This window comes from Arvicanthis niloticus, chromosome 24, assembly GCF_011762505.2.
Source record: "Arvicanthis niloticus isolate mArvNil1 chromosome 24, mArvNil1.pat.X, whole genome shotgun sequence".
Lineage (NCBI taxonomy): Eukaryota > Metazoa > Chordata > Mammalia > Rodentia > Muridae > Arvicanthis > Arvicanthis niloticus.
Window position 1 is genome coordinate 20,583,887 of NC_133432.1, and position 18,792 is coordinate 20,602,678.

Here is an 18,792-nt window from a genome sequence, read left to right on the forward strand (position 1 = left end):
TCAATACTCTTAGTTCCATACCTCTCACCTGCTCTAAACTTCAGTGCTAGTCCCATCCCCGACCACTGTCTGTAGTAGTAGCCACAGGCCGCAGCTCCTCCCGGGACCTCACATGGCTGCTGGGTTCTTCTCTCTCCAAAGCATGGCAAAACTCCTCCTTTTCTCCAGGGACACAAAAGTCCTGCCTGTACCTTCCGCCTAGCAATTGGCCCATGGCTTTCTTTACTGACAGATCAAGAACCAGTTAGGGAACAGGACCATGTATGAGAGTCATTTCCTTTCGTGTGAAGGCTCTGGGAATCGAACTCATGTTAATCTTGGCCCCAAGTTCCTTTACTTGCTGAGCTGCCCAAGTGTTGTTGTGTTCCTCCTCTTTTCTTTGCCCTCCTGCTTTGACAGTCACTGAGAAAATTGTTGAATCTGTTTCTTGTTCCTAACATTTCTGTTTTTTCCTCTTTGCATTTTGAAGCTGTGTTGTTAGATAAGTTTAGGATTGCTGTGCCTTGGAGGGTTAACTTTTCGTTGTATGAGAGTAAGTGCTTTAGATTGTTTGACTGTATCTTTTTCCTACTCGTAGTGTCCCAATTCACATGTTGTGACATGGTGGTCTTACTTTATTTATAGCCCAGGCTGGCCTAGAATCCACATTCCTCTTGCCTCAGCCTCCTGAGCATTGGGATTGCTCTGCAGCCTCTATGCCCAGCTGGGCATGTAGGTTTTAACTTTGTTAATTATTACTGAATTGCCTCCTTTTAAAGTTCTGACACTTGGCTCCCGCCTGCAGTGTTGATAAGAAGCTGTTGTGTTCTTGTCAAGATCAAATTTCAGATTTTGTCTTAGAGTTTCTGTTGTTGTGAACAGACAACATGCCCAGGACAACTTTTTATTGTTTTGTTGATTATTACCTAAATTACGAAGTTAACTTTGAATGGCATCTTCTTATGCTTTAATTTGTATATTTGTCATGCACGAAGTGCTCATCTTCCTGTTAAGATTCTGGAGAGATGGCTCAGCACTCGAATGACAGCTCCCAGTTGCCTCTAATGATGTCCTCTTTGTTTGCTGTGCAGACACACATGTGGACAGAGCACCCATAGACACAAATTACATACGTAGTTCCATAATCTATCTATCTATCTGTCTGTCTGTCTGTCTGTCTGTCTGTCTGTCTAGAGGGAGGAGTGGCATGTGTTCCCATGTGTAGAAATCAAGAATTGTTTTTCCTAAATAGTATGGGGCTAGGCGTGGTGGCCCATGCTTTTACTCCCAGAGTTTAAGAGGTAGAAGCAGGCAGATCTCTGAGTTCGAGACCCTCCTGTATTGTACATAGTGAAGCCCTGTCTCAAAAACAGACAAAATTAAAGTGTGAAGTTGGTAGATTTTAATCCCTTTTGGTTTCTTGTTCCTGTGGGGTGTGATGGTGCACACTTGCTGAGGAAGCTGAGGCGGGAGGATCCTGTCTGGAAAGAAAAAACGAAAACCAGACAAAATATCTCCATCTCTATCTCTCTATCTCCCCCACCATATCTCTCCGTGTGTGTGTGTGTGTGTGTGTGTGTGTGTGTGTGTGTGTGTGTTGATAGACTCTTGCTATATATAGTTCAAGCTGGTGTCAGATGCATGTTGTAATCTGGGCTGACCTAGAACTTGATCCTCTTGCCTCAACCTTCAGTGCTAGAATTACAGGCATGTGCCAGCGCACCCAGCTTGGATGCATTTTTACTGCGAGCAGTGTGACTTGCAAACTGAATGGTGGGGGAATAAACTGGCCTTTTATCTTCTTGGCTGAGGGAATGTGACTTGGAAGTTTGCTAATGCTGTGTGTCACCTGATGCCTTCGTGCTTCTGTGGGTGGTTATTTCCATCGGTGACTTTTTGACTCAGGTGATCAGCAAGAAAGTTGTACAAGAAAGGGCACTGTTTCATTCTCAGTATTAGTGACTAAATGCTAACGAGCAACTTCTCTTGAGTATCTTATTTGCTTTCTGTTTAGAGAAAATAAAAAGATTATTAGTTGGATGTGTGTCTGTGAAGATAACATTACAACTTTGTGAAGTTTTCCTTCTATTTTTATGCGGGTTCTACAGATAAAATTCATCTTTGGGCCCGTGTGGCATGCAATTCCCCCTGTGAGCCATCTTACTGGCCCATGATTAGTTGGTTTTTATATTTTACATTTTTTTTATTTCAGGGGGTGGCACCAGTACTTTTCCACAGCACTCAGTCATCTCTGAGGAACTGTGACCTCAGGGAGTATTTTTCATGTGCTTCTTTATAATGAATTATCCTGCCTTCTTACATCATTGGCCACCTAACACAGCTGTTAGGTTGGTAGCACAGATGTGAGAGTCTTTGTTAGCACTTGATTTTATTTTTCTATTTGTTAATGTATTTTCTGGATCTCACTTTGTAGCCCTGGCTGGTCTGGAACTCACTATGAGAGATCCTCCTGCCTCTGCTTCTGCCCCTGCTAGGACTAAAGGTTGCCACCAGCATACCCTGCCCCGTACTTGTACTTTTAAGGATAGTTATGCTGTAGTTCAGTTGTTGAGCAGAGAACAATGCAGAACTCCATTCTGTGTTTCCACCCAGTGTATCTCAGGTCGTCAGGCTTGTACAACAGGCTCTTTTTTTTTTTTTTTTTTTTAACCTGTTGATCCACTAGTCATCCTGTAGATAAGGTTTTTGAGACAGGGTCTCGTGTAGCCCAGGCTGACCTCAAACTCACTAGGCAACTGAGAATGACCTTTAACTGACCTGGATCTTCCTGCTTCTACTTCCCAAGTGCTGGGATTCTAGTTGTTTCCTCATTGCTGGGGCTGGAACCCAGGGATTCCTACATGCCAGCAAGCGCTCTACCAGCTGAACCACAGTTTCAGTTCTGCTGAGATGTTCTAGATCATGCAGTTTTATCTGCTTGTACTTCCTACCCTTCCTTACTTTAAGGAAACTCATCCAAATGTTTAAATATAAAGTGATATAGATTTAATTTTGATGAAACATAATTTCAGTAATCTTGTTAGCTGCATAAGTAATTCCATACATCAGTCTTCTGGGTAACAAAACTTACTGTGTTTAATTTTCCCAGCAGAAATTCAGGAAGCCAAAGCTCCCAGTCCCTCCATAAACCGGCAGACCAGCATTGAGACGGACCGAGTGACTAAGGAGTTCATAGACTTTCTCAAGACCTTCCACAAGACAGGCCAAGAAGTCTATAAACAGACGAAGATGTTTTTGGAAGCAATGCCTTATAAAAGGGTAGGCTGACACTAACCACTTGGAAATAAGAGCTGTGGTTTAGGGAGGGTTAGAGAGAGCTGTAATCTTGTCATTTTACACCTGAGAAGAACAGGGCGATAGTTACCTAAGACTGGCCTTTTAGCGTAGCTAACACCCGACTCCAAGGCTAGTACTTTTCCACTGTGCTTGGTCATCTCTGGGACTTCTGCAGGGACAGCCGCCTCACTTGTCACCCTGTGCATGTGCAGCCTGCCTGCACAGCCTTAGCTCGGCTGTTAGGCCAGGAGCAGGAGCCGCACTCTGTTCGTTATTACTTGGTTTCCCTTTTGGATTTGGATTTCCCCCATCTTTTATTCCCCAGCTAAGGCAGGGTTCACTGTCATAGCCTTGCCTGGCCCGGAACTCACTGTGTATACCAGGCTGAGCTGAACTCAGAGATCCACATTCGAGCTAAGTAAAGGTGTGGCCACCATGCCTGGTGTTGATTTAGAGTTTTAGTATTCTCTCCATTTGGTCAGAGAAAGAAAGAGTAGAAGTTGATAGGTACCTTGGTAGCTGCAGTTCCAGTCCCTTTGTTTTATAGATGAAGGATTGTAAAATCAAACAAGACAAAGTGACCATGGCCAGTCTGGTTAGCTTGCTAGGGTTTTCAGAGTGAACTAGAGCTGTGGCTTCCCTATGTCTCTCACTATGTAGCCCAGGCTCGCCTCCATCTCCCTGGTTCCTGCCTCAGCCTTCACCATGCTAGGATTATGGAAACATAACCTTGCCTGGTAGGGGGTTTGTTTTGTGGGGTTTTGAGGTGGGATCTCTTGGGTCTACTTCAGGTTTTCCATATGGCTGAGAGTGGCTTTGAACTTGTGACACCACACACACACACACACACACACACACACACACACACATCCTCTGGAATGCTGCTGTCATTTAGAGGTGGCATTTGCCACCATGCTTGTTCACACCTGTGTCTTAGTCCAGAATTTCTTATCTGTAATTTCAGTTCCCATAATTCATAAAGCTACTTGAGAAAGAATTCATTTTGTAAGTAAAAGTGAAGTCTTTTACATTCTACAGTATTAAACTCAACTAACTCCACCTGTGCCTTCTGTGAGGAGAAGAGAGCTTACAGAGAGATGAGGGAATGAACAAGCAGCAGTGTTCTAAGAGTCAGTGCTCCAAGGGAGGGCACTTCTCCTTTCTCTTCAGGGGTGTTGTGACCCCATGTTAGCAAGACTATCTCTTTTACTTTAAGCGTTTGTGAAGAAACTGACATTTGGAGTTGAAGCAAGCAACTGCTGAGGGTGTGTGTGTGTGTGTGTGTGTGTGTGTGTGTGTGTGTGTAATGAGAGTGAGGTGTATGTGTGGAGTGATAGGCTTCTTGAATGTGTAAAAAGTCAAGTTTGAGAGTTGTTTTTGCACTGTCAAGAGATCACCTCTAGTAAAGTTGCATTTACTCTATAGTGTGTACAAAATATACTACTGTGTTTATAATATATTTACAGAAACACTGATCAATTTGGGTTTGTTTTTCTTCTTCTGAGAAGCATAAAGTACCCTTATTCTGTAAGCATTTAGTTGACTTTTTAGTGAGTCTGTGAAAATAAAGAAGCAAGCTTGGCATGGTGCCACACACCTTTCTTTAGTAACAACAGTCTGGAGGCAGAGGCAGGCAGATTTTTGTGTGTCTAAGGCTAGTGTGGTCTACATAGTGAGTTCCAGGCTAGCCAGGGCTGCACAGTGAGACACTGTATGTCACACACACCATGCTGTGTGTCCAGGGCATCACTGATTGGTACTGGAGCCCCTGGTCAGCTTCAGACTCCTCCTGTGTTAAGAACTACTGGGCAGGGACTTTTCTCTTTTACACTAGTAGCAAGTGTTTGTGGTAAGAGATCCAGTCTTGTGCATGTGTCTGGTCTGTCTTTGGTGTCAGCATGATGGGCAACATCCAGCTAGATTGTTTTTAATTACATTTATTTATTGTGTATGTATGCATATGCTTGTAAATAGGCATGCGTGTTTAGAGATCAGAGACTGACTTTCAGGAGTCTGCTCTCTCTTTCTACCATGTGGGCCCCAGGGATCAAACTTGAGTTGCCAGGCCTCGCAGCAAGTGCCTTTATCCACCGAGCTACCTGTCTCACCAGGTGCTTGAAGAAATCCCTGCTGGCCTTTGACTCCAAGTTATAAAACTTGTTATTTGTGTCTGAACTCACATACTGTAACTTTATGACACTACTCAGATAAATGTATTAATTACAATTTAGGGACGGTTGGAGATTTGAAATGCACTTAGATTAAGGTGCACTCTCAATTCTTCAAACGTGCTCACAAACCTTTACCCCGCTTACACTTTGTTGATATTACTCTAAGGCCAACTCAGCATGAAAAGTGAACCCTATTTGTAGGACTGGCCTCACAGATCACTGATACCCGCTAGTCTTTGTTCTGTTGCATTGCACAGATTTTTCCCACATTGCTTAGGTCTAGAACAGCGACACACTCCTGCTTCTGTCTGATCTGGATCATTCCTGTTGTCCCCAGTCCTAGTTTATGCCAGAGTTGAACAACCTGTTCTGTATGTGGGCCAAGAGTAGACTATTGTTTTCAAAGCTCTGTTAAATGTCTTTCCCAGCTATTTGATCTTTGTTAGGAAACACTTTATCTGCATTTAGGCTTAAAAAAAAATCCCTAACCATGATTACTTCTGGCTAAAATTTCAGCACTTGCCTATTTCAAACCCACTACAATATTGTATTATATACTGCTTTAACCATCCAACAACATTGATTTTGCTGATTTTTTTTCCTGAAGCTTATTTATTTTACCTCCAGTTTTAAAAACAGAGTTAGTTTAATAAAGATATTTTTGAAATAGATAGGGTTAATATTAATGTTAATATTAATATTAATTCGCTCAAGGATTGGGAAGGGCACTCCAGAAGAAAGTAGGACACACCCTGAGAGGCATGAGTGTGTGGGGGCTGTAATGAGAGAGTCACTCGGGTTTTCTTTTTTTTTTTAAGTTTAAGGTTTTTTTTTTTTTTTTTTTTTTTTTAAATGTGGATATTTGCTCAAGGCTAGAAGAGAGCATTGAATCCCCTGGTGCAGGAGTTACAGGCATGTGGGTGCTGGGAACCGAACTCTACCCCTCTTCAAGTACAGCAAGTATTCTTAACCTCAGAGCTGTCTTTCCAGCAACCACCTCTTTTCTTTTTAACTATATTATCACCTACTGGGTTCTCTTTCATTTGAGGTAGGGTCTCACTATATAGTTCACGCTGGCCTTGAACTTGTAATCCCCTGAATACCAACCAAAGTTACAACTATGTCCCACCACATCTGGCTCTGTGATTAGCTACCGGATTTAGTGTGTTACTAAACCTTGTCATAGTCTTTACAATGGTATGTTTCCACTGTAATGAGAAGAGCAGGCACATAATTAACATAGCATCCTTGCATGAATCACTGCTGCAATCTTCCGGGATTGCGAGAGCTAGGACAGGATCATCAAGCTTGAAACCAGTGAACTACATAGTGAATTCCAAGTCAGTCTGAGCTACAGAGTACAACTCTGTCTCAAAAAACCACCAACAAAAAGATTCTAAAGTTAAGAAAACAGAGGAGGAGCCGGGCAGTGGTGGCGCATGCCTTTAATCCCAGCACTTGGGAGGCAGAGGCAGGTGGATTTCTGAGTTCGAGGCCAGCCTGGTCTACAGAGTGAGTTCCAGGACAGCCAGAGCTACACAGAGAAACCCTGTCTCGAAAGACAAAAAAAAAAAAAAAAAAAAAAAAAAAAAAGAAAGAAAAGAAAACAGGAGATAGTTAGTCCAGGAATACAGCTTGCTTAGCACACAGCAGGTCCTAGATTCAGTCCCAGAACCCTCAGGATGCACAGACAGGTGAATCTCTCAAGTTCCTGGCTAGCCTGGTCTTTAGAGGGAGTTCCAGGACAGGTAGGGATACATAAAGAAACTGTCTCAAAAAACCAGAAAAAGAAAAGAAAAAAAATCAAGCCCCTCAAAAACAACTTGCTTCTGAGAGGCGTAGGGGGGATAAAGAAGAGACAAAGGGCAGGGTGGCTGTGTGTGGCTTAACGGACAGTGTTCTGAGATCAGCCTCCAGCACCTGAATTTAAAAAGGAAAAAAAAAAAAAAAAAAAAAGGAAAAAAGAAGCTAGAATTTACAAGGCATAGTAACTTGAATGAAAGAATCTTATTCTAAAAGGTTATCTAGACATGGCTCAGCAACTGAGAGTAAGCTGGTTCTACTCATTCTGAGGATCTAGAAGTTTTACAACACCCAATGTCGGAGAGTTCACAGCTGCTGGTAACTCTAGCTCCAGAGGATACAGGGTCCTCTGCTGATCTCTGCACCTGTGTACATACTCCTATATACACACATATCTGTACACATAATTAAAAATAAAGCAAAATATAGCCAGGTGTGGTAGTACACCCTTTAACCCCAGTACTTGGGAGGCAGAGACAGACTCCTGAGTTTGAGGCCAGCCTAGAGTGAGTTCCAGGACAGCCAGGACCACACATAGAAACCCCGTGTTGAAGAAAAGCAAGAAAAGCAAAATCAAGGAAAAATTATCTTCCTGTAAGACTTAAGCTGTAGGTGGATAGAATAATAACTCTGAGTTCAAGGGTATATGTGGTCACCTATGTAATGCACTATCTGTAGGTTTCCTTTGTTCTCTGAACATAGCCTCAAGTCTCAAGAGTAATATACATTTTTTCACATTATTTTTATTTTATTTATTGTTTTATGTATATAGATATTTTGCCTGCATGTATATCTCTGTACTTAGTGTTTGCATGGCCGATTGAGGTTAGAAGAGGGCATTGGATTCTCTGAAGCTGGGGTTAGAGACAGCTGTGATCTGTGTGGGTGCTGGGAATTGAACCTGGGTCCTCTGGAAGAACAGCAAATGCTCTTAACTGCTGAGTCATCACTCTAGCCCTTCAAGGGTAATTTTAAAGTATGGTGAAAGCAGGGCATTGTGACTCAGGCCTTTAATCTATATACTCAGGAGACAGAGGCAAGTGGATTACATCTCTGAGTTGGAGGCCAGCCAGAACTACATGGTGAGACCTTATCTCAAAAAGAAAGAAAGCACAGAAGAGATGCAGAGGGACAATCATCTCAGAACCCTGTTATCTGATTTAATGAGGTTCATGGCTTGGTGAAGAATTGTTTTCTTCAAGTCTGTTTATATGGAAACATCTTTAAAACATGCTATTAGGTTGGGTGTGTTGATATAAGCCTATACTTTAAGCACTGGGGATGCTGAGGTGGGAGGATTACTTGTGCCCACAAATTTGAGACTGATTTGGACAAAATAATGAGAGCCTGTCTTAAAACTAAAAATTCTACGCTGGGTATGGTGGCGTATGGCTTTCATGTCAGCACTTGTGAGGCGGAGAGCAGTGGGTTAGAGGCTGACCTGGACTACCCTGTGAGGTGGAGGCCAGGCAGCCAGTGCTCTCAACCATTGAGCCATTTCTAGACCCTTAATTCGGGTTTTTTGTTTGTTTGTTTGTTTTGTTTTGTTTTTCGAGACAGGGTTTCTCTGTGTAGCCCAGGCTGTCCTGGAACTCACTCTGTAGACCAGGCTGGCCTCGAACTCAGAAATCTGCCTGCCTCTGCCTCCCAAGTGCTGGGCTTAATTCGGGTTTTAAAACACAGATTTCCATAGGGCTGGAGAGCTGAGGAGGACCCAGGTTCAGTTCTCAACACCCTTGGCTTGGTGAACCTGATACCTTCTTGCTTCTGAGAGCATCATGCATGCATGTGGTATGTGGTGGGCATACACATGTGTAGCAGAGACACACCAGGTTTTCCATGAGCAGCTACTGTGTGATCTCACTCTCCTAGGGAGTGGTCAAGTGTGATATAGGAGCTTCTGGTCATTTCGCTGCATTTTGTTTTGTTTGTTTTGTTTCTTGGAGAGTCTGTCTACCAAGATTTGCTACTGCCTTGCATGGGGCTCCCGCCTAAATCTCAGCACTGGAAGTCAGAGGAAGCTGGCTTTTTAAGTTCCAGCCCAGTCTTCTGTACACAGGGAGAGAGTTCTAGGACAGATTGGGCTACATAGAGAGACCCTGACTCAAAAAACAAGCAAACAAACAAAACAACAACAATAAAAAACAAGGGGCTGAAGAGATGACTCAGTGGTTAAGAGCACTGGCTGTTCTTCTTCCAGAGGTCCTGAGGTCAGTTCCCAGTACCCACATGGCAAGTCACAACTGTCTGTAACTGCCATTCCAGGGCTTCTGGCACCCTCACATAGACAGGTAGACAAAACACCAATGCACATAAAATTAAATAAAAAAATGAATAAAATAGAAACAGTTGCTACTGGTTACTTTGTGTTAACTTACAGTTTGCCTGGTGTTAACACTTATGGAAAAGGTGTTTTTCTGTGTTTAGGTGACGAGATTATAGTGTGAAATGTGTCTTCATTTTCACCCACACTTTCTGGGAATAAATAGAAAGATGAGGGCTCTCCTGTACCATATAAAGATGGTGCTGAGCATTGTACTCGTACGTGTATTTGTTTATTTTTGAGACGAGGTCTCATGTAGCCTGTGCTGGCCTTGAACTCCTGATTGATTCCCCTGCCTCTCCCTCCAAGTGCTTGGTCACACGTATACAGCGCTGGTTTCTGCTGTGCTGGAGCACCATACCCACTGAGCTACGTTGCCAGCACCCTCTTACTGTTCTAAACCAAAGAGTAGTTTGACCTCTCTGGTTACTGTTAGAAACTAGACGGATGTGGCTGAAAGGAAGAGACTCATCAAAACAAGCTTTAATTCTTGAGGAAGTTGGGAGGAAGTAGCACAGACTTCGTTCTAAAATTAGAAGCAATAACATCGTGGGAGCAGAATGTAGAACAGGGCCTCCAGGTGCCGGGCAAAAGGCAGAGGTGAGGAAAGGAGGGCCGGCCAGGTACAGGGGTGCACTAGATAGGTTAAACCTCAAGTGTGCGTGCAAGTGCGTGCGTGCGTCTGCATGTCAGTATGTGTATATGTGTGCAGGTGTCCATCGCGTCAGCAGAGGTGTGGGGACTCAGAAGCTGTAGCTCTAGGCTGTTGTGAGTTACCTGATGTGTGTGCTAGAACTTAATCCTGGTCCTCTGGAAGAGCAACAGGTCCTCTTAACCTCTGACATCTCTCCAGCCTATCTGATGTTCTTAAGCACAGTAGGAAAACTGTGGCTGTTGACTCTTAATGGTGTATTTCAAAGTAATGAGTGGAAAGGAATTCAAATGTTCCTGCTACAGCACATTGACAAGTCTAGGATCAGATGCCAAGGGGCCTTGGTCCATTTGCTGCACCTTCTCCGTGAATACGGAGACACTAGAGGGCATTCGGCAGTTTTAAAGTGAAAAAATAAATGAATATTTTAAAAATCAACTCAGAGGGGATCTGAAACCTACATGTTACAACTATTGAATTCTAAACAGAAGTCCAGCCTACACAGTAAGACCCTGTCATGAAAAAATTAACAATAGTAGTAATTATAGTAATAAATCGTAATAACGAGGATGATAATGTAAATGAAGTAAGTCTAGTGTGCACAGATTGTATGTACATGCAGTGGTGTGTAAAGATCATCAATAGTAGATTTTTGCTTCTTGCAGAATATGTGTGATATTTGTTAAGTTCTTTTAGAGTCAGCTTAATGCAAGGAGTGTGTTTTAGAGACTTGTTCAAATTTGGTGTTCTCGAACTTTTCAGCTGCTCACCAACCTGTGGTCTGTTGATTCCAGGATTTAAGCATCGAGGAACAGTCAGAGTGTACTCAGGACTTTTACCAGAATGTGGCTGAAAGATTGCAGACCCGTGGGAAAGGTAATATGTTGTCAGCCGGCTGTTGTGGGGCAGCTGGTTGTAGCTCAGGGTAGCTGCCCTCACCTCCTCGGATTGGCCTGGCTGGTGAAAAGTACTGCGCTGACGTTGGCATATGTCTCATACCTAGCAGTGCCCTTGAGTGCCTCCCTATGTATGCCCGGGGCGATGGGTAATGCTGCCAGGAATAGAATTCCTACATCGTAAGTCAAGTGGGGAAGAACAGAGATGCTCAGGTAGTTTTCTGTGTGAATCCCCACCTTGGAATTGCCATTTGCTGAGTCATGGTTCACGATGACATAAACCTAAGGGAGGTGGAACAGAAAGGAATTGAGACTCACCAACTTAAAGCTTTGGGTTTGCTCTGTAGAGATTCTCTGGCCTTCTGTTGACACTGTACTTGAGGGTGCACTTCAAATGCCTGATGCCCGCATGCATGCTTCAGAGAGGACATGGTGGCTTTATGGGAAACCGCAGAAGAAAGGAGGTGTGCCAGCACTTGGCAGCCTTGGGAATTGCAAGGGTTTTACCTGTGTAGCAATAGAGAGGCACCCACAGAAGTCTTCCTACTTGGCAGGGCATATACCTGTCAGGTTCCAGTTTAGCAAGTAGGTGGGAATTCTGTACGATGTAGTTTAGAAAGTTGTAATTTCTTTTGTTGTTTTGTTGAGACAGAGTCTCACATAGCTCAGGCTAGCCTCTAACTTGATGATAGACAAGGATGACCTTGTGTTCCTGATCCTCCTGCCTCTACCGCCCAAGTTCCTAGAAGACAGACATGCACCACCATGCCTGCTTTATACAGTGCTGGGGTTGGACCCCAGGGCTTCTTGCATTCTAGGCCAAACCTCTGTCAACTGGGGCACATCCCCAGCCCAAATAGTCATGAATTTTTAAAGAGGATTTTTAATGTTTCTTCACTGGGTGTGTTTATAGCATTTATTTTTCTGTATGGAAAATACTACAAAAGTATAGTCTTGATGTGAAACCCTTCTCTTGAGCTGTTATGCCCGTTTGTGCCTTCCAGTGCCTCCAGAGAAAGTGGAGAAGATAATGGATCAGATTGAAAAGCACATCATGACCCGTCTCTATAAATTTGTGTTCTGCCCAGAGACTACCGATGATGAGAAGAAAGATCTCGCCATTCAAAAGAGGATCAGGTGATCGCAGTGTCTGCTTTATCTACTATCTAGGATGCAGTGATAGCATGTGGCTAGCAGTGCGTGTAAGCTTCCAGCCTTGAGCAGTACCAGTCTGAGCTTCTCGGCCAGGCTTATGATAACCCGCTTTTCTGTCTATCTGGAGATATGACCCGTGTTGGTATGTGAGATCATTCTAGATCCCTAAAAGTTTCAAGGAACATGAGGACTTGATTTCTTGTTTCTTTGTGCCGTCTTGTCAGGCGGGAAACTGTGACTGTCAGTCTCAGGACGGTGGAGGATGTCTTTCCTCCTCTGGAGCACAGCTTTGGCCGTCTGAACTGGTGATGATTACTGACCCATTCTCAGGGACCTCAAGGGCTGAACCCAGACTCTGCCGTTCAGCAGCAGTGGAACACTTAGAAACAAGCTGCCTGTGCTAGTTAACTTTCCACTGTAGCAATTGAAGTGAAGGAATGGTTTTGGCTGTGGTTTAGGAGGGAATCCCCATCATGGTGGGGAAGGAAGGGCTATGGCAGGAACCCAGAGCTGGGGCTCCCTTTGCTGTGGATCAGGAAGCCTCTCCTCTCCTCTTCCTCCTTTAAAAACGTACTTCATGTGTCCATGAATGTGCCTGAGTTTATGTTATGTGTTCCACATGTATACGGGAACCCATGGAGGTCAGAAGAAGCATTGGGTCTCCTGAGTCTAGAGTTACAGATGGTTGTGACTCCCACGTGGTGCTGGGAACGGAACCCAGGTCCTGTGCAAGAATAGACAGTGCTCTTAAGTGCTGAGCTGTCTCTCCAGCCCCCTTCCCCTATTTTTTTTTTTTTTTTTTTTTTTTTTTTTTGAGGCAGAGTCTCTATAGCTGAGGCTAACCTTCTACCTCCCAACTGCTGGGATTACAGGTCTGCCCACCATGCTTTCCTCCTTTTTACTCAGCTTGAGTCCCCAGCCCATGGGTGGTGGCACTGAAATTTAGGGTAGCTCTAATTCCTTAGTGAATCTTCTCTAAAAGCCTTCACTGCTGAGCCCAGGGTGTCCTCCAGGCCATTCTAACTTGAGTCAGGTTAGCAGTGAAGATTAATCATCACAGCACCCAACTGTGTGAACAATTCCAAGGCTGAGCCATACAAAACCTGTGGGGGACTGAGGAACCCCAGATGAGGTCTCAGATAAGGGGGTGGTAATTAGATAAGTACATGGAAGTGTGACACCCGAAATGAGGAGTTGACACAGGGCAGATGCCAAATAGAGTTGAAGGCCAGGGGCTAGAAGGGAGATGGATGTATGACTGAGGCGTAGGTTCAGAGCATTAACCATGCTGATGGAGAACACAGCAGCGGACACCAGCATGTAGTCACGGTGAGCCAGGAAGTGACTTAGGTTGTGGAGACATGGGTCTTCCTCTTCAGGGGCTCTAGGACGTGGAAGGCAGGGTGTAGCAGTGCAGGACCAGCTCTGGACTGTGAGGACAGCAAGCACAGGTTCTCAGCCTTCACAGCAGAATCTCCTTTGGGCCAGGACACTCAGTCCTCTGTCCTCTGTCCTCTGTCATGATAGGCGCAGAAGCATGTGGCATTCAGGGTTTTACTTTCTTGTGTCAGCTAATCTTAGATAGGCAGGAGTCCTGTGCTTGCACTTGGGATTGCCTAATAAGTTTTTTTTGTTTTGATTTGAGGAACAACAAGATTAGAGTCTACCTTCCGTTCTCAGACTTCTTCCTGACCATCCCTTTCTCTGCAGGGCTCTGCACTGGGTGACACCTCAGATGCTCTGTGTCCCTGTCAATGAGGAAATCCCTGAAGTGTCCGACATGGTGGTGAAAGCAATCACAGGTCAGTGTGGCTGAGAGCTTTACATCTGAACATTCTCCATTTTTTTGTTTGTTTTGTTTTTGTATTTGTTTTTTGTTTTTGTTTTTGTTTTTCGAGACAGGGTTTCTCTGTGTAGCCCTGGCTGTCCTGGAACTCACTCTGTAGACCAGGCTGGCCTCGAACTCAGAAATCCGCCTGCCTCTGCCTCCCAAACGCCAGGATTAAAGGCGTGCGCCACCACTGCCCAGCTGAATGTTCTCCATAGCTTACCATGATGCTTCAGTATAACCTTTTAGAGAGGCCTAAAGGATACCCTCTGTCCCTCCCTTCTCTCCCTCTGTCCCTCCCTTCTCTCCCTCTGTCCCTCCCTTCTCTCCGCTGTCCCTCCCTTCTCCCATTCATATTCATTCTCATTCTCTCTCTCTCTCTCTCTCTCTCTCTCTCTCTCTCTCTCTCATTCATTCATTCATTCATTCAAGACAGAATCTCATTATGTAACCCTGGCTAGCCTGGGTTTGCTATGGAAGACCGGCTGGCTTCAAACTCAAGATCTGCCTGCCTCAGCCTCTGCTACCTGAGTGCTGGGTGCTACACACTGCAGCAAGTAAGCTCCTTTCCCTCTCCTTGTTTTGTGATGGATTTCTCTCTTTTCACTGAATTGCTTTTGATATTTAAAAAAAAATTAATGATTGGTTGTTTTTTGTTTTTTTTTTTAATGTGCATTGGTGTCTTGCCTACATGTATGTCTGTGGGACTGGAGTTACAGACAGTTGTGAGCTGCCATGCAGGTGCTGAGAATTGAACCTTGCTCCTCTGGAAGAGGAGCCAGTACTCTTAACTGCTGAGCCATCTCTCTGGTCCTATTCTTTTGATATTTTCTTTAATAGGTTCCCTCTCTCTCTTCTCCACCTCCCCCCCCATCTTTCTGTCTTTCTTTGGGACTGCATACTACATCTTGAGTGTGAGGGCAAAGAATAACTTGTGGGAATCAGGTCTCTCCTTCCACAGTGTGTTTCATGAGTATTGGCTTCATAGGTTGTCAGACATCACAGTATTGTTACAGACCGAGGCTCATCCTTTGATCATTGAGATAAACCAAGGTCAAGCAGCTGGAACTGACACTGACTGCTACTACTCCACTCAAGTCCAGTCTTCTTTCTGCTTTTCTGTCTGAGAAAGGGCTTGTGTGTAGCCTATCCCCTCTCCGAGAAGCGGTGTGCACAGTGGAGACGTTCTAAACTGAGCATAGGGCATGGGGCTCAGCCTACAGAGCCCTGTGTTCATCTAGTACTGGATTAACTGGGTATGCTGGTGCACACCCACCATCTCAGCACTTGGAAGGTCAAGGTCATTCTTACTACATAAGGAAATTGGGGCAAGCCTGGGCGATAAATATAAGCTGTGGTTGAAAAATACAGACACAAAAAGCAAGTAAACAATAAGAAACGTGAGATACTTTTAAAGCCGTGTTCTCCTTTTCCATGGGGCTTAGGGGTGCCTCCCCACAGCTTCTTGGGCAAACTGGTGGCATTCCCAGTCTGCCTTCTGCTTGCTACATGATCTTGGGTAGTCAGGTAGCCCCTCTGATACTCACTGACTCATGTTTGAGACAGATGGTGCTTTGGGGATCTAAGTTCTTCCTGTACTAAGTTAACTGTTGAAGTGCTGGATAATGGAGACACCTCTGGATCCTAAAGGATTCAGCCTATTGCTGCCCACCAGTTGCTTCTTGTGTGGTAACTGTCTCATGGGGTGCCGTGCCTCCTCTTCACAGACATCATTGAGATGGACTCAAAGCGTGTGCCTCGGGACAAGCTGGCCTGCATCACCAGGTGCAGCAAGCACATCTTCAATGCCATCAAGATCACCAAGAATGAGCCAGCCTCTGCCGATGACTTCCTGCCCACCCTTATCTACATCGTCCTGAAGGGCAACCCCCCTCGACTGCAGTCCAACATCCAGTATATCACTCGCTTCTGCAACCCCAGCCGGCTCATGACGGGCGAGGATGGCTACTACTTCACCAACCTGGTGAGATGTGTCTCCTGGAGGCTGGGAGAAGACCCGGGGGGATTTACCTAAGGGAGGTGAGAGGTTGGTCTTGGACCCCCGGTAGCTTGGAGCTCCTGAGGATGTGTGTCTCTCAGAGTGGAGGCGACCATGACCAGTCTGCGCATGTGTTCTACCTCCCTGCACTTCTCCAGAAGGGCCTTATCACTCAGAGCCGCTCATCTCTTTGAGGAGTTGAGATCTGAGGAGGGCATACCGCCTGGCTCCTATTGCTTGCTTGGCATCAGCATCACTCCAGCCCCATATGATCTGCTGCAAGGAGGAATCCAGTGCTATTGGTGTTGCTGAGTTACTCCAGTGTCGATTCAGCATTGCCTCAGACATGAATAAAGCATATGTGGAAAGGAGAGTTCACTAGGTGTAGAAGCGGTTTTGGTTTTGAATATATGTTTTACATGTAATAAATAACAGGAGCACAGGGTGAGTTTAAACTCATAGGTGGGAGACAGCTGGGACTAAGGAGCTGGGAAAGACGATATAGAAGGCAGAATGGAGAGCAGAGAGCACAACCTGCTGAGGAACAGGGAAGTAGAGCTGTGAAGCCATGGAAGATTCTGGAACAAAGGGGAAATCAAGTGTCCAGAAAACTGGGCATGCCAGTGCATAGCAGCAGCTGAGAGGATGGGGTGGGCAGATCAAAAGAGCTGGGTTACATAGTGAATCCCTGTCTTAAAAAGAGATAGCCAGGCCTGGTGCCATGCCTAGTCTCAGGACTCTAGAAGCAGAGGTACAAGGATCCAGAAGATTAGGAATTCAAGATCATTCTTGGCTACATAGTTTAGGGCTAGCCTAGGCTACCATTATCTCTGAGACAGGGCAGAGGATATATGGCTTGTGGCAGAGCACTTGCCTAGCATGCCCGAGGCACTGTGTTCAATCCCCAGCACTCGGAATGGGGAAAGATTGAGTTCTTGCAGCCTTTCTGCCTGACTGCCATGCTGTTCTCTTTTTTTCTGCAGTGCTGTGCCGTGGCTTTCATTGAGAAATTAGACGCCCAGTCTTTGAATTTAAGTCAGGAGGATTTTGACCGGTACATGTCTGGCCAGACGTCCCCCAGGAAGCAAGAGTCTGAGAGCTGGTCCCCAGAGGCCTGCTTAGGTGTGAAGCAAATGTATAAGAACTTGGACCTCCTGTCTCAGTTGAATGAACGGCAGGAAAGGATCATGAGCGAAGCCAAGAAACTTGAAAAAGACTTAATAGACTGGACAGACGGGATTGCCAAGGAAGTTCAAGACATTGTTGAGAAATACCCACTTGAGATTAAGCCCCCGACCCAACCCTTAGCAGCCATCGACTCTGAGAATGTGGAGAACGACAAGCTCCCTCCCCCACTGCAGCCTCAGGTGTACGCAGGGTGATGGCTTGCTCTCGGCCGTGCTCATTTGGGGCTGATTTCAGGGAGCTGCTGAGTTCCGCTCCTCAGGTCTGGAATATGAATTAACTGCTTAAAATGTCAAAGTATTTTTAAGGTACAGATTTAGGGATTTTGTTTTGTTTTGTTTTTGTTTTTTTCCTAGCAGGGGAAGCTTAGAAGATAATAATGTACTATTTATTTGAGTTGGTGGAGTAGGTTTGTGTGAATTCTGGTTACTCTTTTATGTCCTCCCTGATTTTCCCATGGGCTTCCTCTGTGATAGACACTGTTGTTGGTTTTAGGCAAACACTGCCTTTTAAAGGATAAAACAGATGCTATAAAGTCTATGTTGAAATGAATTCTATGTTTGCACACTCTCCCAGTGTGAAATAATTTTGTAATTGTAAAGATAGAAGATAATGTTAATAAGTAAATATGTAAAATTGTAAATATGTAAAAATAAATAGGGCTGGGAGGGGTGGTGTCGGCGCATGGCGTTTCAGGGGCTGATGGGTTTTTTTAGGAGAAAATGAAATCTATTGAATGTTTCCTTTAGCACCATCTTCTTTGGTTTGTCCCCTAACAATCATCTAAAACGTTTGAGCTTTAACAGGACTCTGGCACTAACTGCCCTAACTCTGAGGTTCTTTTGGTCCATGTTATAAAGTTGTGACACCAACTTTTAGGTCACATAAAGTATTGTTCTGGAACCCTGGGGAGGTGGCTCAGTCAGTAAAGTGCTTTCCACACTAATGTGAGGACCCGAGCTCCCTGTCCGGCCCACATGTGAAAAGCCAGGCATGGCGACACACACTTGGAACAGCACTACTAGGAGGCAGGGACAGGCAGGTTCCAGGGCGGCGGGGGGGCTTGCTGACAGAGCAACAAACAAGCAACAAACCAAGATGGACGGCTCCTGAGAAATGACAGCCAAGGTTGACCTCTGGCCTCCACATGCCCACATATGTGCCTGTGTACCTCTACACACGTGTACCACACACACATGAACACATGGAGTTGCTAATTAGTACGGTTGACTTGGAACTGTGCTTGTAGCTTCCTTTCCCTTATTCAATAAACTTCACCCGCAATGTTGTGGGCTATTGCCATTTTGATTTGATTGGTTTTGTTTTGTTCCTGGGCCTTTTGAGACAGGAGGTTGTTATGTAACTCAGGCTGTCCTCAAATAGGTGATTCTCCTACCTGAGCCTCTTGATGTTGGGATTTCTGGGTCTGTACCACCACACTCAGTTCATTCAGACAAAACATCACTGAATTCTTCTATACAAAGAAATGGTCTTGGATGGAAGT

General features: G+C 44.9%; 1 protein-coding gene across 4 annotated transcripts in view; it reads left to right on the forward strand.

Moving 5' to 3' along the window:
* Rabgef1 (RAB guanine nucleotide exchange factor 1) overlaps nt 1-18,590 on the forward strand; it is a 42,210-nt gene extending 23,620 nt beyond the window's left edge. For 2 of the 4 annotated variants that reach the window (XM_076923043.1, XM_076923044.1), the window contains exons 4-9: nt 3,089-3,258; nt 11,020-11,101; nt 12,126-12,258; nt 13,987-14,078; nt 15,832-16,088; nt 17,087-18,590. In XM_076923043.1, coding sequence (XP_076779158.1) covers nt 3,089-3,258; nt 11,020-11,101; nt 12,126-12,258; nt 13,987-14,078; nt 15,832-16,088; nt 17,087-17,485 — 1,133 coding nt within the window. In that variant the 3' untranslated portion in view covers nt 17,486-18,590. The remainder of the gene's footprint in view (nt 1-3,088; nt 3,259-11,019; nt 11,102-12,125; nt 12,259-13,986; nt 14,079-15,831; nt 16,089-17,086) is intronic. The other 2 variants (XM_076923045.1, XM_076923046.1) reach the window with 1 other exon arrangement.
* Nucleotides 18,591-18,792: the final 202 nt, after the last annotated feature.